The sequence below is a fragment of the Peromyscus californicus genome, unplaced genomic scaffold, assembly GCF_007827085.1.
Source record: "Peromyscus californicus insignis strain IS unplaced genomic scaffold, ASM782708v3 Scaffold_5__1_contigs__length_169319896, whole genome shotgun sequence".
Classification (NCBI taxonomy): domain Eukaryota; kingdom Metazoa; phylum Chordata; class Mammalia; order Rodentia; family Cricetidae; genus Peromyscus; species Peromyscus californicus.
In genome coordinates this window covers 57,063,506-57,085,445 of record NW_026294573.1, presented here as the reverse complement: position 1 = coordinate 57,085,445, position 21,940 = coordinate 57,063,506, and the positions used below count along the sequence as shown (strand labels likewise).

Below are 21,940 nucleotides of genomic sequence, written 5' to 3'. Positions count from 1 at the left end.
CCACACATGGCCTAAAAACTTGGATTTTTATGGTCTTTTAATGGAAACCTTAAAGGGACTCATAGGCCAGAGGCACATGGACATTAGTTTTCTTTCATTTTTCTCCCTGTTGGGTAAGCAACAAACCTTTTTACCTCTTAGGCCCCTGATTTTTTTAAAGCAACAGTTTATGTGCCTGCTGATAATCCTGTAGGAGTTAACCATCACCATGCTTATTCAAGCCCAGATGACACTTCCCTGAAGGATTACCAAAACATTGGGCCAATAACCACCCAGTAATGAATATTGTTTATTTCCTAGATACTCCTTCATTTAATTTTAGTAGAACTTTTTATCTTAGACAAAATTTATTATATAAAATGAGTCATTGAAGAAAGAATATTGTAGAAATGCCGAACTACTACCAAAGTATATTAAATTTTATACAGGGATTATGAATGACTAATCAATGGTTCTTTCTCTTTCATCTATCCCTCTTCTCTCCTCCTTCCCCCTCCTCTTCCCTTTTCCCTCTGTCAGTTGTCTGTCCCTGCCTCCTTCCCTCCCTCCCTCCCTCTCTCCTTCCTTCCCTCCCTCCCTCCCTCCCTCCCTCCCTCCCTTCCTCCTCTTCCCCCTCCCTCTCTCCCTCCCTCCCTTCCTCCTCTTCCCCCTCCCTCTCTCCCTCCATCCATCTTCCTCCCTTTGTCCCCCTCCCATGTATATGTACATCTTGGCCCTAAAAACAATTAGGCAAAAGATGTGAAAATGTGGCTGAAGATTAGAATTTTAAATCTTGATTTTGAACAATGACATCATTAGTTTGAAGGTTTCTGATAATTACTGTGATCAGGACACTGGTAGGATAATTGTGACAAAATCTGAAGTTTTTGATGGTATGTGGGAAGGAGTTTAGAACTAATGAAAGGAACTATCCGAAATAGGATAAAACCTTGGTAAGTTGTAGTTGATATGAAAAGATAGAAATTGAATATATTTGTAAAATTTAGTACACTCAGAGGTGAGGTATTAATAAAATGAAGAAAATATTATTACTTTACATTTGCCTTTTTTCCCTTTAGGAATTAGATACACTTCAGCAACAACTAGATTCATTAAACATAAAAAAGGAGAGCCTAGAAACTGTGAGTACAAGCCATGGATTGCTTTCCTGTCACTAAGCTCTGAGAGATAATTGGGGGAACATTAACCCAACTCATGCGCTCAGGAGTTTACTTACAGGAGTTCATTGTATTTTCTTCCCATTCTGAACCACAAAGGTCTCAGATGGATAAGAAGTACATTGGGTTTTTTTATTGTTGTTGTTTTGGTTTTTTCTTTAGTAACTACTGCATACAAAGCAAATCATTGCCCCACAGTGCTGTGCAAAAATGTAACAGCAGTTTAGATACACTATAGGAGACTGAAAACAGAGGGTGGGGGGTGCAGGTGGATAAAGCATCTGAGGGTGTAACACTTGTGTTTTTCTTTCCTTTTTTTTTTTTAAACTTTTATTGATTCTTTGTGGATTTCATGTCATACATGCATTCTGATCCCACTTATCTTCCCGTTTCCACATTTTTTAAAAATAGTTTTAGTTCACAAAATAAAGGCATGTGTATGGTTTTAAAATTGAAAGAAAAATGGCATAAAATGTTTGGGTTTTTTACCCCTTTTGGATAGAACTACTTTGACATTTACTTCTTCCTTACCCAATTTCACGAGCTCTTTATACACGTCACTGGTATGTTCATTTAATCTCCATAGCAATCCTGTAATCCGTCCGGTGTTAAAATAGTAGAAAACTTCAAATGAGATTCATGTTTGGAATTGTGATGTGGCACCTGTAGCACACCCCTGGCTCCCTTCCCTCCTGCACATGTATTAATACCATCTTTTTGACTGTCTTTGAGCTACCCTTCAATATTTTAAATTAGTGCAGTGGGTAATGTTTATGATTAAAAACATCCTTGCAAACGAATAGGTTAGTTGTTTTCTGGAGTTATTAATAATCTCCGTTGAAAATGTACATTTTTAAGAAAAGATTTAGTTTTAGTTTATGTCTAGGAGTGTTTTGTCTGCCTGCATGTATGTGCACCATGTGTATGCTTGGTGCCTACAGAGGCCAGAAGAGGAGTATATAGTTCCACAGATCAATTGTGCAATCAACAGTAGGTTCAGATGTCAGTATATTCGTTGTTATCACTGCAGTCACTTCTAGCTCTTTTTATCTCAAAGAATTTGATCGCATCGGTTTCATTTTCGAGATTATGTTTGTGAAAGTGGAGCTGGGGTAAATACCCAGCAACTGGTCTCCTTGCCTTGGTTTCCCAGTGTTCCTGTAACGAGCGGTCATAACCTGGGTTAGGAAAGCAGTAAACATGTCTTTTCTTGGGCTTGTGGAGGTTCGCAGTCATGTGTGAGCAGGGTTTGCTCTCTCTGAGACTCTGCAAGGTCCTAGTTTCTTCCTTGTCACCGTTCACTGACAGTATTCCCTAAGGCAGCTTCTTCCGGGCAGCTGCTGCCTGTGCTCAGAGGTTTGCACTCCCAGGGTGGGCTCCCTGTCCGTCTGAGGACATCAGTCATGGTGGACTAGACAGCCTTGTGGCTTTCTCTTAATTTTCTGTCTCTACAAATGACCAACTACAGTTTCCTTTTTTGTCCTCAGGAAATAGCACACTCCCAGGTAAAACAAGAGGCTGTATTGCTCCATGAAAAGCTTTATGAATTAGAGTCCCATCGAGATCAAATGATTGCAGAAGACAAAAGCATGGGGTCGCCGATGGAGGAGAGGGAGAGGTTGCTTAAGCAGGTAGGGCAAGAAAGTTTCCTTCTTCTTTTTTTTTTTTTGTTTTTGTTTATTTTTTTGGGGGGTGACTCTTGGTTTTTTTGTTTGTTTGGTTGGGTTTTTTTTGTTTTTTTTTGAGACAGGGTTTCTTTGTATAGTCCTGGCTTCCCTGAAACTTGCTCGTAGACCATGCTGGCCTCAAACTCAGAGATCCACCTGTCTGTGCCTCCTGAGTGCTGGGCATGTACCCCACCTCCCAGCCATTCATTTGTTTTAAGAACTTTGAATTAAGAAGAAAACCAGTTCACACTATCCAAGAACAATAGTTAGCTTCACCTCAATATGAAATACTGAGCCAAGAAAATGTAGAAAAATCTTACTTTCTTAAATAACTTGGTTTTGGAGTAAATACTAATTTTTTATTTTTTGGTGCATATTTTAGTCATTATTTCATGGATATTTGTTTATTGATAATTTAAGTGGTTAGGTAATCTCATGGAAAATAAGTTCTATTATTTATGTTTATCTCTACAAAAAGAAGTATTCCAAATCTGATGACTTTGGTGGTTAGTATCAATGCCTTCATGAAGACAATGGAATTTAACCATCATATGAAATTACATATGACATAATCATGTGCCATGTATTCCATAGCTTTTCTGCTACTTCTTGGTTGCTTTAATTTAGCAGTAAGTTACAATGAGCGTGTTTATGCTGAGATGTGCTGAGTCCAAGACCCTTTGGAGAACCTTATCTTCATTTGGGGCAGAGGTCTCTCAAGGAATTCCTCTGTTTTTCGTTTGTTTGTTTTTGTTTTTGTTTTTGTTTTTGTACCTTGTGGGTTCTTGGAACATTATGGATCAATTCAGTGATTGTTAGAATCAATCTTTGTAGAATGGTCTTAAAGTCTAAATCTTGGTTTGTGAGATGTCTCGGCAGGTAAAGGCACTTGCTGCCAAGTCTGGCGGCCTGAGATGAATCCCAAGAACCCATGTGGTAGAAGGAGAACTAGTCTCTGCAAGTTGTCCTCCGACTTCCACAGCTGCACTATAGTGAAACCCCCACATACAATAAAGAGATTAAAATGGGATAAAATTAATCTAAAACTTCAGAAATTGCTTGCAAAGAAAAGGTTAGGGGCAGGAAAGGAGAGAGTGCTAGTTAAACCTGAGTAAGTGGGGCTTGGTGGCACATACTTTTAGTTCAAGACTCGGGGCGCAGGAGCAGGTAGATCTCTGTGAGTTTGAGGCCAGCCTGGTCTACATAGCAAATTCCAAGACAACCAGGGCTAACAGAGAAATCTTGTCTCAAAAAAATCTAGGATTAATAAATGCATATCTCTTCTATAAAATAAGGAATTATATATATTCCAAATACTACATGGCATGGTATAAATGTGCCCTAAAAGTTACTCATTGTTTTTCTGAAATTTGATTTTACTGGGGTTTCCCAAATCTGGTAGCTGTCTCCTAGGGTGTGGGAGAGTCTGAGGCATTCAGGATACTTACTGTTAACTGACTCATGTTGGAAAATATGGTAACCTGATAGTGCATGGTAGATAAGTGTCCTAGTTAGAGTTTATATAACTATGATGAAGCATTATTACTAAAAGCAATTTGGGGAGGAAAGGATTTATTTCACTTAGACTGTGTCATAGTTCATCAAAAGCAGCCAAGGCAAGAACTCAGAACAGGGCAGGAAATCCAGAGGCAGGAGCTGATGCAGAGGCCATGAACAGTTGCTGCTTACTGGCTTGTTCCCTATGGCTTGCTCAGTCTGCATTCTTATAGTACCCAGAACCATGAATGTGCCTACTCACAATGAGCCAAACCCTTCTATATCAATCACTAATTAAGAAAATGTCAAATAGACTTGCCTACAGCCTGATTTTTAAAAAAATATTCATTCATTTATTAATTTAGAGACTGGTCTCTCTGTAGCCTTTACTGTCCTGGAACTCACTATGTAGACCGGGTTGGTTTTGAACTCACAGATATCCACTTGCCTCTGCCTTCTGATAGCTGGCATTAAAGGTGTCACACCTGGCTTTACATCCTGATCTTGTGAAGACATTTTCCTTATTTAGGTTCCTTCCTCTCAGATGACTCTAGTTTGTATCAAGCTGCTATGAAACTAGCCAGGACGATAAGTAAAAGTTTATTTGAGGACGAAGGAAGGAAATCTGTGAATAGTTTCTTAATGATGTTCTCTTTCAGATAGTCTAATAGTGAGTCTTTCTTTACATACTGTTTTCTTTTTATGCCTATATAGGTTAAAGAAGATAATCAGGAAATAGCCAGCATGGAGAGACAGTAAGTACCTTTGAAACAGGAAATTTCATATTCATTCATCTTTCATATTACATCCTAAAATTTTAATATGCTTTATAGGCATTTTTCCTGTAGTTCACTGTAATGATTTATTGAACTTTCAGTCTCCAGCTTTTAATTCTGAGTCATTGCCTAGTATAATTGCTCTGAAAAATAGCTTTGTCAAGAGATGGCTTATGTACATTATATATTTAAAGCATACAATTCAGAGCTTTTTGTTATATTTACAGTTAGACAACCAGTACCCCCAATTGAGTCTTCCCAACAAAATCCCATAGCTTTTAGCCATTGCTTTCCTTACCCTCCCTACTCTGTGACACTGTGTTTTTGCCTGTTCTGGATGTTTCATATGTGTAATCACACAGCTTTTGGTCCTCTGTGGCTACATGCTTTCATTTAGCCTAACATTTTCAAGGATGGTCTGTGGTTTAATTCCAATTAATATTCTATTGTATGCATATGATATGTTTTATTTATTCATCAGTTGGTAGACTTTGACTTATTTCTATTTTGTGGCTATTAGGAATCATACTTACATGAACACCTATGAGCTGGTTCTGTGTGAGCATTTATTTTTTTTACTTCTCTTGTGTAAATGTTCAGAAATAGGATTGCTGGCTCATGTGGTTACTTTATGCTTTACTTTATAAATTTGGAGTCCAGTCTAGATCAAATGACTACATAAAAAGCATTGTAAATCCTATACAAATAGACATTTTACATTTCTGCCTGCAGTATATGAGAGTCCAGGTTTTTATACATATTTATCACTTAGTATTATCTGTCTTTTTTTATTATCTGTCATTTCATTATAGCCATGCCAGTGGATGTGAATCACTATCTTTCTATGACTTTTACTTGCAATTCCTTGATGGCTTATGGTGTTGAATTTTTTTTTCATGTGCTGTTGGCCATGAAAGTATATCTTCTTTGAAAAAGTGTTTATTAATGTCCTTTGCACGTTCTCATGTGAATTTATTTTTGATGGTATTGAGTACAATGAGTTCTTCATATATTCAAAATACAATTCACTCACCAGATACACAACTTAACAAAAATGCTCACATCCTATCAGATGTATTTAATCTTTGATGATGTTCTGGTAGTAGTAAGTTTTCAATTTGATGATGCTCATTTATGCATTTTCTTTTGTTGCTTCTAAAGTTCATTAACATTTTTTAACAGGTTAACAGATATAAAGGAAAAAATTAATCAGCTTAGTGAAGAAATTAGACAACTTGACATGGATTTAGAGGAACACCAAGGTAATATTTGTGGTGTATTTTTGAGTTTTTAAAAATGTAATTAACATATATCTGTATAGACATATTAATTATGATCTCAGTGGCTTCTTAGAATTTATTATTTCTCTGTGATAATCCTAACTTTAGTTACTGAAATATCTACCAATATTATAAGTAGTATTAAAACAACTGCTTGAATTGACTAAAATTTTAAGTAACCTAGTGATTGTGTAAGGTAAGTATTTAGTTTTCCAAAGGATTCTTTTTTTTTTTCCTAATGGAGGAGGTGACAGTCATGTCACCCACAAGCAGCCCAGAGAGACTTGATTTTCTGGCTGAGCTTAGTTATAAGGAAACAAGCTCTGATTGTCCAGATTTTCCCCAGCTGAGGCCTTAATAGTAGAAGTTCTGTGGTAGAGTATGTGTGTGTGGGAGAAGAGGTGTGGGTGCTGTAATTCCTAACCAGCTTACTCTTGCTTTAAACAGTTCCCTTAACTGCAAATGAGTAAATGTGTTAACTGCAAACTAGTGAATTTGCTCCTGGATTAACAAGGAATAACTATATATTCTTATCAGTTAGTGGGGGAAGTCAGGATAGTTTACCACTGAATGATAATAGACATTCACAGTAGGGAAAAGAGTTCCTTTTCTTAAACTTTGTTTTCACTTTGATTTTAAAGATGGTGTTTATGCCTTTTTATTGTCATATAAAGGATATTTGTTTCTGTTGATCCATTGTGTACCTGACAGAGCACTCTACAAGAAACCTTTGAGTCCTAGCTAATCCATTTTAAACCTGTGAAAGCTCTGAGAAATTGCTAAATTCTCCAAGTTAGTGAGTAGTAGACTAGACTTAAACCAGAGTTTTTTTTTTTTTTTTTTTTTTTTTTTTTTTTTTTTTTTTTTTTGATTTTTCGAGACAGGGTTTCTCTGTATAGCTTTGCGCCTTTCCTGGAACTCGCTTTGGAGACCAGGCTGGCCTCGAACTCACAGAGATCCGCCTGCCTCTGCCTCCCAAGTGCTGGGATTAAAGGCGTGCGCCACCACCACCCGGCTGACTCTAAATCTTAGTTCCATTGCCTCAGCCTGTTTGATTTTCTGGTTCAAAGTACTTCATTTGTGAAATTAAAATGTTCTTAGAAACACATAGTTCTATCTACTTCTGGTTACTAATGGTTTTAATAAGGCTTCTAAGGTCAGGAAGACATTAGTTTAGGTAAGTAAACTTGCCTGTGCTTTAGTTTTCTGATCTGGGAAATGAGTATAATGATAATGTCTCACTAAGGTTTATGTATTAAATGGCATTTGTAACAAAGATAGGCTTATAATAAAATAATACTAAGGTCATGTTAATTTAAAAATGTATTTACTCATTGTTTTCATTAACAAGATTATGTGTATTTATTGTTTCTAGCATGTTCTGAAGTATGTATACATTAGAATGGCTCAGTCCATCTAGCATATGCATTACTTCACACATTATTTATGTAATGAGAGCAATTCAAAACCCACTCTTCATGATCTTTAAGAATATACTACATTGTTGCCTGGCATGGCAGCACACACCTTAAATCCCAACACTCGGGAGGCAGAGGCATCTGTGTCTCTATGAGTTTGAGGTCAGCCTGGTCTACATAATGAGTTTCTAGGACAGCAAAGTCTACATAATAGAGAAATCTTGTCTCAAAAGAACCAAGGGGGAAGAAAGAATATTTATACTAATGTTGTACAGTGGATCTCTTCAATTGATTCTTATCTTACAATTTTTTATATCTTTTGTCTATGTTATTTCATTACTGTTGTTTTTTATATATGCAGAATATATGTATTCTGAGAAATCCGATGTTTTCAATTTTAGAAACTTTACAGATTGCATCCTAAGTATTTTTCTTCCAAAACTATAATTTATAGTTTTATTTCTACTAAAATGATAATTTGGGAAGTAAAACATATTATAATTGAACTTGTAAGATATATAGAATATGTAATGCTTTGCTTTTTTCCTTTTTTGTTTCAAACATTTGTCTTTTTTATTAATGTAGAATAAAACAATCCATAATTGTGTAATAGTGATAAAAGCACATATAAGTATATGTAAATGTATAATATATAAACAGATGCGCGTGTGTATATTCACAGGTAAGTGAATTGATGTATCAGGGATTTTTGTTGCTACTACTCTGCTGTGATCCTCCTTGGTTATTGCAGCCACTCAGGGGTTTGTAGAAGGTGACTTGTTAGAAGGTTACTTGTTAGTTCAGGACCTATTTACTTTCTGCCTGAACTATTGCAGTAGCCTCCTAACTGGTTACTCCACCTACATTCTCGCCCCTTCTCAGTTTTTCCAATTTAGTTCTGCTAGAATGATTTATGTAAAATGTGGCTCAGTGTCATTGTTTTGTTTAAATATGGTTCACCTTGATGCACAAGGTAACAAAATTTTTATATGTCAAATTAGTTCTTCTGTAGTCTGATCTATCAGCCTCCTGTTCATCCCATAGTCATCTCTGCTCTGTCCCCCCCTTTAAACCAGGTCTTGTTAAACCAGGTGTAGTTCAGGCTTGCCTAGAATTCACAGTATACTGCAGACTGGCCTCAGCTTCCCAAAGCAGGGATTACAGCTAGGAACCATCAGGCCCAGCTCTGTAGCAATCTATTAATAACAGTCTACTTCTGTTCCCTTATGTTTCTGCTTATTACCATTCATTCAACTATATTATGCTCTAACCTTTGGCTTTCATTGCTTTCTTTTTAGTTGTTTTTCTGTTCACCCGACTAAATTCTTATCCTATAAGATTTAACTCAGGCACCCTCTTACTGAACATAACTCTGAACTTCCTTCCCTAACTAGTTTCTAGGCGTAGCTGAGTAACTTTTCTCCTTGTTACTCGACCACACTCTGTATCACAGTTGCCTACTTATGTGTTTGTCCTCCTTCTTAGATTGTAAGCCCTCAAGGGCAGGGACTACTTCTTAACTCACTTCAGTAATCTAGTTCATCAGCACTATATCTGGGAAGTAAATGCTTGTGGAATAACCTAAACAATCCAGAATTTAAGAGAAAGGGAATTGTACAATGGACTAAAGGTGAAAATTGAGCTCTAATCTGTTCTTTGGGTCCTCTCATTTTAGATTATGGGTTTGCACTCTCCATAGAAAGCTTGACTACAAAGATTTTATTGCTTTTTCAGAGGATCCCTACTTTGGATTCATGTTTTCCAGTAAAGTGGTAGATTTTTGTCTATATCTGCATTTTCACCTGGGATGGTTAATTTGATTGTCAGCCTGATTTGATTACAAAGCATTTAAATTAGTTTATCTATGAGAGTGTTTTCTGTGATGACTACCTTAAGGAGTAAGATCAACTGAAATGTGGACAGTACCATTCCATAGGATGGGGACTCAAATGGCATAGACATTTTCTCTCTCTGCTTCTTGGCTTACATGATGTGTGTTGTTCTGCTCCACCATACACTCCTTGCCATAATGTATGGAAACCTCTGAAAATAAGCCAAAACAAGTTTTTTCTCTCTTAAATTAATGCTAAAAATGAAAAAAAAAACTACCACAGAAAATTGGTACCAAGCTGTTGGGGTCCACAGAGGTTTCCTAGTGAGATCTGAGCTTGCTTTACCCAGCAGGGCTGCATCAGGGGATAGATTGACCACATGTATAGTTACTAAGTGTTTGGAAGGGTCTGCACTTGGCTGTGCTAGGGGAAGTCTTTTGCTCCACCCCTTGGCATTTCTATAAATAGCCCTTTAGCAGAGACAGAAGGGGCTGGTGGGTTTTGACCCAGGCCCTCCATAGGCTATCCTGTGTTTCTATCTGTCTTTCTCCTCTATATTTCTCTCTAAATCTCTTATCCCTCATACCTCAAGAGTACCCTGAGGGGAGAAAAAGTGGGAGCAGGTCTCCCACACCAAGCTGGGTGTGTTGAGACAAGTTGATAATCCCAGTACCCAGAAGGCTGAGGAAGGAGGATTGCTTTAAGTTCAAGGATAACTTGGGCTACATACTGAGTTCAAGGATAGCCTGGGCTATACTATCTCAAGTTCCTTTTTAATCGCCTCTCACAAAAGAAAATTTCTAAAATAGGAGTGTATTGTGGCTATGACTAAATTTGGTATATGATCCTTAAGTCTTTGAAATTGATTTATAGGAAGGATTTAGAAAAGTTTGAAGAAATGATCTAAAGAATGCCAGGAATACTATAATTCTGGTAGGAATTAAGAAGAGCAGGATACCAATAGTAATGCAAACAGTAAAGAGTATACTCCTGATGTTTTAAATGGGAACAAGAACTAGCTCATGCATATTTTATTCTGGCAATGAACTTGTCTGTGCTTTGTCTGTGTCCTAAGATTATGGGTTATGCTGAAATTTAAAGGACCGACTAGGTAATTGGGGAGAGGAAATTTCAGGGGAACTCAGCATTCCAGCAATTGTATAGCTTATGCTAGCTCCTTTTTGCAAGATTGACAGTGAGAGTTGTGAGGAAAAAGCAGAATGGAAAGATTTGAAAACTTGCCCTGTCTTGAGAATAGCATGTAAAGTTAGGACCAAGGAGAGTGTGGCCCTTGAAGAGATTACAGCAGCCTGAGCCACCAAGTAAATATATCTTTAATTGCTCCTTTTTAATTTTTAGTAAGTGCTTGCTACACACTGGCCTCAAAACCTTGGTGATCTTGCTAACTCAGCCTCTCAGGTGTGAACTAAATTACTTTTTGTATGAGCAAAGGAAAGTATTGAAAAAACATTGTTGCCTTGAGTAAGACAATCAGTAAGACTATAATACAATAGACAAAACAGGGTATTACTAGCACCTTTTCTCTCAAGGCTTATATCTCATAGTCTTTCTTGCCTCCCCTGCTCTTGGTGCTAAGGAGGAAACCAGGGCCTCATGTATGATAGCCACTTGCTTTTGGGAAAACAATTGCTAGGAAATATTTATTTTCATTATAAATTAATACTTGAGAGTTTACATTTCATGCTTTTGTCCGCCACTGTAACATTTCTTGGATCATTTAACCTCAAGCCAGACCTTTGTTTTTCTCTTTACTCTTTTACATTAAATAAATTCTGATAATAACAGTATTTCTATTATTAATGTATGTCCAAATCTTTTGTGGGATAGGTGCTGAAGACAAGTAAGTACCCTTCTGTGCAGAATTGCTGGGGGTTTTTGAAATCATGTGGGTTTCAGCTTTACCCATTGCTAGCTTAGGCTGAAGGTTTTTCAGGTCTGCTAAATTAGTTATCAGTTGTCCATCTGCTTCTATTTCCCAAATTTTTATTTCTACTGCTTTCTTTCCTATTCCCCATTCTTGGGAGTTTATACTTTAAAAAGCAAACAAACCAACAAAAAAGCAGCTTTTTATTGTAGCTTTAAGAGGGCTTGGAGAAGAGTAATTGTTGGAAATGGGTGTTCAGCTGGCTGTAGCGGTGCACTTTTTTAACCCCAGCACTCAGGAGGCGGGCAGATCTGTGAGTGCGAGGCCAGCCTGGTCTACATAGTGAGTTCCAGGACAGAAGTGTGTGTGCAAGCTACTGTCTTTACTGGAAGTCCCTAATTAGAAAATTGACTTAGAATCTTTAAGAGTTCATCACCTTGAGTATGCTTCATTTTTCTGGCTTTTAGTGTTTTGTAGGTGTGTGTTTGTGTGTTTGATTGCAGATGACCATTCTCATACACTTTCATTGACTTTTCAGTTTGCCTCAGTCATCCTTTCCTGCTCTTAAAATTATTTTTTTTTATCATAATATGGTAGCAAACTTCTGTAATCGTAACAGTTGTGAGGGGGAATCAAGATTTCAGGTTCAAAGGACATGCTACAAAGTGAAACCCTGTCAGAAACAAAACAGTGCCCAAACTGGGTATGCTCCTGTGGTCTCAGCTTCTCAGAAGGCTAGGTCTGAAGAAGCTAGGCTAGAGGACAACTTGAGATCAGGAGTCAGAGGGGAACCTGAGCAATGTAGTGAGACCTTGATATATCTATCTGATATATATTTGATGTAATGAATTCAAACAATAAAAAAAGCATATGTAGTAAAAAGTTGTCTTTTCAAACTCATCTAAGTCTTCAGAGGTAATCATTGTTTATGTTTAGTCTTTAATTAAATTTATTCTATATTTATAAACATTTTTAAATGAAGTAAAACTATATAGTTCTTTTAAGCTTGAGTATTTTCTTTTAACTATTACATTAGTTTCCTTTCTGTTGCTGTGATAAAATATCCCGAGAAGAGCAACCTAAGGAAGAAAGGGTTGATTTTACAGTTTGAGAGGAGATACAGTCTGTCATGGTAGTAGGAGCATGGGGCTAGCCTAGCAGTCAGGAAGCAGAGAAATCACATTTCATCCTCACAGGGGAAGTTGAGAGCCATGATGAACTAGGACCAGGCTATAAAACCCCAAAGCCTACCCCAATGCTCTTACTTCCCTCTAGCACAGCTTTACGTCCCAAAGGTTCCACAACTCCCCAAACAGTGCTGCTACCTGGGGACCAAATGTTCAAACATATGAGCTTATGGGGATATTTCATAATCAAACCACAAAAACTATATAATATACATCATTCCATATGAAGATGCATATTTCATTTACCCTTAGGAGCTAAAGGCTCAAGAATGATGCTGGTACATATTAAGCACTGTGACAACCATTAGCTGCCATCACACTTGTGGTTGTATAGTATTCACTGTCTCAACATTGACATTAAAGCTATTTCTAATTTTTCATTATCAAAAATGCATAATGGCATATGCCTTTAATCTCAGTACTTGGGAAGCAGAGGCAGGTGAGTTCAAGTTCAAGGCCAGCCTGTTCTATGTAGTGAGTCTGTGGACAACAAGGGCTCTATAGTCAGACCCTAACTCAGAACAAATAGTGATGCCATAGATATTCTTGTACATCATGTTTATTAACATGTGTATTCTACAGAATAAATTTCAACAAGTGAAATTTTAACCAGAATAAATTAGAGTTATTACTTTTAATTTTGTTAATTTCTCAAAAGATTGAGCCATTTACTACAACTAGAAAGTTTTATGTGGACATTGTTATTCACTAATACAAGCTATATAAATGTCCTAGATTTTGTTAGTTAAAGTAATATACCCACTCCATGACTATTCCAAACTTCTCTGACTATTGCCAAGGGCCTGAATATGCAGTTTTATCAAGATCCATAAGGTGGGGCTAATTTTCTGAGAATCTGTTTATGTAGATTAGACTTAACATACACAGTTAACAAGGTACAGTCACATTCACACAGTTTTGCAAGAAGAATGTTTGATCATTGTTCCTATAATTTATGCCTTCATTTGTAGAATCCACTATTACCCCAGGTTTGGATTAGATAGCATGATAAATAATCGTGATTATTAATCTATCACAGACATAAATATCTGATATGGCAGTATGGTAGATATAATAGACATACACATGAAGTATGTAGGGCCTCCAAATCACTGTCCTAACATGAGATAATTACTTATAACTTATTCCATAATTTATATGCAGCTTTGAATAACCAAAATATACTTCTTTGCCGGTAGGCTACTACATTTTTTTTTAATATAAGGTATCTGTGTAGCCCTGTCTATCCTATAACTTGCATAAGATACTTCTTATACAGATAGTTAATAAGGCTTGTTTTAGGAGTCTTTTATTAGTAGTGGTATACAGGTAAAATAAAAAAATTAAGGCAGAATGTTTGTAAATCCTGCAACTAAACATGTCTTGACTTGAGTCCATACAGTGCTACTTTAACTGTTTGATCTTGGACATGTTCTTTAGGTGCACCCAATCCAACCTCACTTTTTTCATCTTTAAATTTTTTTCAATTTATTATTATTATTGGTGTGTGCATGATGGGGGGCAGGGAGAGAAGTGTTGTGAGTTCAGGTGTGTGTATGCCATGAGGTGTGTATGGAGATCAGAAGATAACTTTCAGGAGTTGATTTTCTCCTTCTGTCATGAATTTTAGGGATTTCACTCAGACTATCCAGCTTGCAAGACAAATGCTTTTATGAAACCTCAGTGCCATCTCACTAGCCCACTTTCTTCACCTTTAAAAGGGAAGTAAGAGTTGTTCATGGAACTACATGCCTATAATCTCAGCACTTAGAAGACTGAGGCAGAAGGATTGTGAGTTCGAGGCCAACCATGAATCTGCCAAGGGATGGGTATATCACTTTAACTAACAAAAACTAAGACATATATATAACTACATTGATGGGGGACAATTTCCACATAGTGCTTGAGGCCAGTTCCAGGTCAACCTGAGTTACAAAGGCAAAACCTTATTTAAAAGGCACGGGGTGGGGTGTGGGGGTAGATAACATGAGTGCTTACCACTTAAGATTTTTGTGGTAAAAAAATGAATGTGTATGTGACTAAGAGTAGCAATAAAGTTCTCACATATTAGTTGTTAGCATTGTTATCATGAATGCCATTACCTTGTACACTGAAACTTGAGTACTTTGTCTGCTTGTTTTCACAAGCATATCTAGAAAGCATTTTCCTATTTGTAATTTGTTCAAATGGCACCCACCATTACTAGCCTGTGGATTCTCAGTATATATCCAAGGAAGAGCAACTCATTGAATATGGACATTGGCTTAGCAATACTATCCGGTTTTCATCAGAGTTGTGTTATCTCAACACCATCTGAAACTGATTAGGAATACAGATTCTAAGGCCCTACCTGAGCAGTTTGAAACCATGAGGATAGGGCTCAATATTTTGTGTATTAGCCACCTTCCTAATAACTTGAATTCATACAAAAGTTTGATAACCACTGTTCTGGAAAATAATTGAGGCCCTCATGTTGTATTTAGTACATGTCACTACTAAGATGGAATCTAAAATACATACTCTGTGGAAACGAGCTTCTACATTGTTGTTTGCTTTCCTTAAAGATAGAGGCTTTTAGCCGTAACTTCGTACTTCCCTATTTCGAGAATTTGGACTTGCTTGTTTTGTTTGTATTTGAAGCAGCCTCACCAAACCCACGTGGTCTGACACTCAGTGTGATGGTTAATATTAACGGTTGACTATCCAGAACTACCCAGCAAGCTTTCTAGGCATGCCTGAGAGGGATTACGTTGAGGTGGGAAGACCCACATTAACTAAGGGTGGGGCCATCACATGGGGTGTTGCCTACACTAAATAAAAAGGAGAGATCAAGCCACACACTAGCATTCACCTGTGTTTGCTTATAAACTGTAAACCTGATGAGACCAGTTGCTATGACTTCCTTGCCTCATGGACTGTACCCTTCCTGCATACCATCAAGCAGTATGTAGACATTGTCCCTCACTAATGCAAGATATATATATATATGCCACTTCTGTGTAGCCCTGAGATAAGTAATTAGTATATGCAAAATCCCCCTGCCTTAACTTCTCAGAAGCTGCCAATTCTTACTGTGTATTTTAAAGTATACCTTGTAGCTTAGGAGTATTGTTGTTTCTCTAGCTGAAAACAAACATCTTTGGCAAAATCTGAACTATTTTGCAAGTTGGATGATGCCTAAAGTGAAAAGTTAGTTTAAATCATTAATTTTTATGTGCTCATTTTAACATAGCAATTTAAAAATACTTGAAATAGGAATTTATTGCTTACTGCTACATTGACAGGAAAGAAGTAGGTGGAGGGGAGACTAAATATAAAAATATGGAATTTAGTAGGATATCCAAGCTAACTGAAATTGAAATAGGAGAAATTGTCATGGCTCACTAAATGCGTGAAAATGTTAGAGGGGATCTGAAATAACAGCTCAGTATAAATTCATGTGTCACCTCAAAAGCAGCTAAAATCATAGTTTGCATTAACAAAAATTGGTTATATAGACTAGGAAGTAGTAGTCTTCTTGAAAGATAATGAACAAGAACTTATTCATAGTAGAGATCAGAATGGTAATAGAGAAGCTATTCCACAAGAGGAACAGTAGAAGTGAGATGAGCAGGAGATAGTTTGCCTCAGAGAACCCAGGTGCCGAAAGAAATTGATCTGGATGCTGATATTGTAAGTGAGAGAGCAGTGAAACCACTGAACCAGACTGCTCTATGGGTATAAAGAAGAAAAGTTTATTGCACATATGGAACTGCCTCATGGCTATTTCTCAGGTGGTAGAGAGTACCTAGAGGTGTTTGGGGGAGTCCAAAGCTGCCATGGCTACCTCTTGGGAGCAGAGAGAAGTGAGAGGGTAGGGGAAGCCTTGCATGTTATAAAGGGAAAGTAGATGCAGGGAGGCAGGTATGCAAGCCAGAGCAGCCTGGGAACTAAGGGACCAGAAGAGCCTGGGTTGCTTTGATATGAACCACAAGTACATGTTCATAGGGATCAAAGGAGCCTGAAGGATAGCATGGACTTTCATACATACCACAGATATTTCCAATAGGGAACCAGATGCCCTATTCACTAGAGCTAAGGGGAAATAAGGGAAATGGTTCTTCCTGGAAGACAGAAACACAGGTTTCTGGGAAATGTCCAGCCTGAACTAAGCCTAGACTGTGTTAGTTCTCAAACCCCAAATCCTCCCTAAATGGTAGTGCCACTAAATGACAGTCTGGACTGTGTCCTACCTGCATCTGTATCAGTACACCATTTGGGTGCAGTGCTTGTGGAGGCCAGAAGAGGTCACTGGATTCCCTGGAACTTGAGTCACAAGACAGTTGTGAGCTGCCATGTGGGTGCTGAAAATCAAACAGATCTTCTGGAAAAGCAGCCAGGGCTCTTTAATCACTGAGCCATCTCTCCAACCCCATTACTTTAATTTTTAAAAGATTTTGTGTGTACGTGAGTGTGTGTGTGTGTGTGTGTGTGTGTGTGTGTGTGTGTGTGTGTGTGTGTACACCTGTGCAAGTGCCTATGGAGTCCAGAAGAGAGTGCTGAAACTCCTGGAGCTGGAGTTAGCAGTAGTTGTGAGCCACCCAATAATGAATACTAGGAACTAAAATCTGTTCTTCCTGAAGAGCAGCATCTTAACCACCAAAACATCTGTCCAGCTCCAGATACTAATTTTCTATTGAGAAAACAGCATAGTGCTGTGGGATGTTCTGTATGTTAAATGTGTTGCTCTGATTAGTTAATAAATAAAACACTGATTGGCCAATAGCCAGGCAGAAAGTATAGGCGGGACAAGGAGAGAGGAGAATTCTGGGAAGTGGAAGGCTGAGTCAGAGAGACGCTGCCAGCCCCGCCATGAGAAGATGTTAAGATACTGGTAAGCCATGAGCCACGTGGCAACTTATAGATGAATAGAAATGGGTTAATTTAAGATAGAAGAACTAGATAGCAAGAAGCCTGCCATGGCCATACAGTTTATAAGTAATATAAGTCTCTGTGTGTTTACTTGGTTGGGTCTGAGCAGCTGTGGGACTGGCGGGTGAGAGAGATTTGTCCTGACCGTGGGCCAGGCAGGACCAGAAAAACTCTAGCTACTGCATAGACCAGTTCACTAATGTTCTGACTTGTCTCTTTCTCAAGAATGATCAGGAATTTTTGTTTTGAAGCTTGGGAATCTTCTGAGATTTGCAGAAGCTCTGTTTTATCTAATCCCACTGGCCAGGTGTGTAAATCAAGATGTTGGCCAGATGTGCCTTCCCATTGAGTATATTGGCAACAAGAAGGGTGGGTTTGTGTGGAGTGGAAGAGAGGACTCCTAGGTTCCTGACTTAAATGATGGTAGATGGTTAGGACAGTAAAAATAATAGAAAATAAAGGGGTACACATTTTGAGGGAAATTGCTGATAAGTTTAATGTATATACTGTGTTTTAGGTTCCCAGAGGACATCTAAATACTAATATAGTAAGGAATTAGATGAAAGAATCTGAAAATTGGGAAACAGTTAAAATCACAGGACTAAATTAAATTGTCATCGATATAGTACAGTTTTGGAAGTCAGTTCAAGGCTAGAGAGTTGGCTCAGAAGATAAAGGCACTTGCCCCATGCATGACAACCTAAGCTTGATCCCAGATCCCACATGGTAGGAGGAGAAAGCCAGTTCCCACAAGTCTTTTTCAAAATGACCTTCACATGTGTGTGTGGCACATATGAGTGCATATACACAAAATATACATGTAAAAAAATCAATTGAGAAGACTCAGGTTTAAATGAGGAGGAGGAGGAGCCCACGAGAAGACAAAGAATAATCTTTTCAAAGAAAAATGCTTTAATCAGATCTGTGAGATTTTCTGTACCAGAGAGGAAGATACAGAACATAGATTACTGGAGTTTCAGTGTCTGGACTGGCGTCCTCCCCTGCTTCCACCCCTTTAGCTCTGGTCTCTGAAGGTCCTTTCCAGTGCCGGCTTTTAACTGGGAATCCCCTTGGGGACAGCTTGCTATTCTTTCCATCCTTTTGGTGTCACTGGGCTTCTTTAGTTATTTCCAGGAAGCTAGGAACTGATTGACTGGCCTGAAGAAACTGTTTTGAAGCAAGCTCACATTTCTCCTTTCTCTATTTGATGCCCTAGGTACATGGAGTTGCAACAGTCTTACTCTGAAATTAGATCTGTACTTCCATAGCTCAGTCTTTGTTACAGTGAAACTCCATTATTAACATAATCCACCTCTACTAATGGTTCCTTTGTGAGACTGCTGTGTCAGAGATGTCCTTTCTAGCTTTGGATTTTTGTCCCTTTAGACATGACTTTCATATTCATTAGACTCAACGCTTCTGTATGCAGCTTCTCCATCAACCTGTTCCCCTTTGCAGTCAATGCAGCTATCTTTCTAAGTTGCCTAAGTAGAATCTGGAGAGTCATCCTTGGTTCCATTTTCTCTCTTATCATAATCCATTCACTCTGGCTCTTGATACCCGAGATAAAAGTCACTAACTTCTATCCTAATTACCACCATACTTCAAGCAGCTTTGATCTACCCAGATTTCCAAGACATGTAACTGCCCTTACAACTTCCAGTGTTTTGTTCTCTGGGCTAAAATATGTCTCAGTAGTTTTCATTTTGCTCTCTTGTTAAAATTCTTTAACAAGTGGCTGGAGAGATGACTCGGTGGTTAAGAGTGTATACTGCTTCCCAGAAGGCCTGACTTCCAGTCCCAGTGCCCAGGGTGGTTGGTTAACAGTCATCTGTAAATTCAGCTCCAGGCCTTTTGCTTTAGCGGGCATCTGCACTCATGGACACAATGGACACACACACACACACACACACACACACACACACACACACACACACACTTAAAATTGTTTTTCCACAATTGCTCTTTAGTTAAGCCCGAATTCTGAGGCATGGCTTTTAGAGGTGTTCACAGTCTGCCTCTCACCTTTGTTACTTTTGTAGTTCATAATCTCTGCTTTGGCCATGCCACTCTCAATTCCTTGTGCTGTTGTTACCAAACTTGAGGTCACCGTCTGTATCCCAAGAAGCCAAGTTTGGCCACTGATCCTCTGGTTACACTACCATAGTCATCATCACTTCCAAATTTATGTATTGGTCACATTTTTTGACATTGACTTTTGCATATCTGACCACGTAACTCCTATTCATTCTTTATGGTGTAACATGAATATTATTTAGGGATTTTCCGCAGTACCTGAATTAACTTAGTTGTTATACATTTCTATAGTATCTTTTTTCATATGACAGTATTTAACATGTTAAATTTCTAGACGCTAAGCTCTGTGAGGTAAGAAATACTGCTCTCATGCTTGCTGCAAACTATTCCAAGTTGGCATAGGAACTTCTCTTTCCTGTCACCAGTCGTGCTCATGTATAGGCTGAACAGCTTCAAATTTGGAATGGGAAGCCTGTAAGCTCGTTCCAGTCAGGAGATTGTTTTTTTCTGATTGTAAAAGCACAATTAACTGCTTTAAAAGGCTTTCTAACAAAATATAAGCAACATAACCAATTTTCTCCAAATTAAAATTCAATTAGACCTTGACTATCAAATATTCAGTGATTAATGGCATAAAGAAAACCCAAGAAATACTTCAAATTTAGAATATAATGATTAGAATTTTAAAAATTAATGTTGTTTTACATTTCTTATAGGTGAAATGAATCAAAAATACAAGGAGCTTAAAAAAAGAGAGGAAAATATGGATGGTAAGTGATGATCTTATATAATTCATAGATTACTATTTATTTATACTAGGCACCGAAGACATTTGCCACATTGACCCACTTAGAAAAAGTGATTTTTTAGAAAAAAAATTTGGTGCTAGAGAGAAGGCTCAGAGGTTAAGAACACTGGGTGTTCTTCCAGAGGTCCTGAGTTCAATTCCCAGCAACTACATGGTGGCTCACAACCATCTAGAATGAGATCTAGTGCCCTCTTCTGGCATGCAGGCATACATGCAGGCAGAAATACTGTATGCATAATAAATAAATAAAAATCTTTGGGAAAAAAAAGGAAATATTTATTAAGAAAAAAAAAAAAGGTTGTTTCTGAGTGGATGGTTTCTATAACCTGGAATTTTTCTTTTTTTTTTTTCCATTTAAAACCTTCATCAAATAATTATCTATTATAGTGTCATTTAGCATGCAAATTGGATTGCTATACATAAAATATGGTTTTTAAAATTTTTAAAATATATACTATAGCATTGAGCTCCCACAACGAATAAGTTAGAAAAATTATAATGGAAATACATTAGAGAATGCATTCAATGTTTATGTTATTATCTTACTAATAGTAATTTTTTTTTTTTTTTTGGCTTTTTAAGGCAAGGTTTCTCTGTGTGTAGCTCTGGCTGTCCTGGAACTCACTCTGTAGGTCAGGCTGGCATCAAACTCATAGAGATCTGCCTGCCTCTACCACCCAAGTTGTGGGATTAAAGGCGTGCGTCACCACCGCCCAGCTAGCTCTAATAGTAAAATTTTAACTACTTATTTTTAATTTTGGAAGCTCCATAGGAATAATTGAAGAAATGCAAATTAGAGCAAAGCAAAACTATGTATGAGTTCTAGATTTGACAAATGGATTTCTTCAAATATTTATTAGTAATCTGAATAAATGATAGAATTTGTGATTAAGCCAGTATTTGACTAATTTAATGAAAAGGTACTTTCAGATGAAATAGGTATTTAGTAATATTAATTTCAGAAATAAAGCCAGTGGCCAACTATAAATGTTAATAATTATAGCTGTATCAAGGAAGTCATATATAAAAATGAAGTTTTTCTGATTTTTGAGGTATCAGCTATTTCTTTTGAGCCTGTATAACTTTCTAGTTTACTTATATCAAAGTCACAACAGTCTTTAAATATTGGAAAGTATGTAGTTAATAGTTTAAAATTTCTATTTACTTGGAATTTCTGGAAAATAGTGTGAAGTTCTAAAACTCTGAGTTTATTTAGTGCTAAGTCTGTCAGCAGTAGTCGGTATTATCTACTATGTTTCCAACCGGCAGCTTTTATAGAGACGTTTGAGGAGACCAAGAATCAGGAACAGGAACGGAAGGCACAGATAGAAGCCAACATCGTCGCTCTCTTAGAGCACTGCAGTCGGGTAAGTGCTGGGTGCCTAGCTCAGGCTTCTAACTTTCTAGTAACAACACAGAAGGGGACGAGTCTCCATTACATCTGCCCACTGAACGCTTTCCTTTAAATTCGCTTGTGTCTTCAGG

General features: G+C 37.6%; 1 protein-coding gene across 3 annotated transcripts in view; it reads left to right on the top strand.

Annotated features, from left to right (window-relative positions):
* Nucleotides 1–21,940, top strand: part of Ift74 (intraflagellar transport 74) — an 83,295-nt gene that overhangs the window by 46,133 nt on the left and 15,222 nt on the right. For all 3 annotated transcript variants that reach the window (XM_052715603.1, XM_052715602.1, XM_052715604.1), the window contains 6 exons: nucleotides 1,059–1,121; nucleotides 2,645–2,788; nucleotides 5,036–5,076; nucleotides 6,280–6,359; nucleotides 20,364–20,417; nucleotides 21,725–21,822. In XM_052715603.1, the coding sequence (XP_052571563.1) occupies nucleotides 1,059–1,121; nucleotides 2,645–2,788; nucleotides 5,036–5,076; nucleotides 6,280–6,359; nucleotides 20,364–20,417; nucleotides 21,725–21,822 (480 nt within the window). The remainder of the gene's footprint in view (nucleotides 1–1,058; nucleotides 1,122–2,644; nucleotides 2,789–5,035; nucleotides 5,077–6,279; nucleotides 6,360–20,363; nucleotides 20,418–21,724; nucleotides 21,823–21,940) is intronic.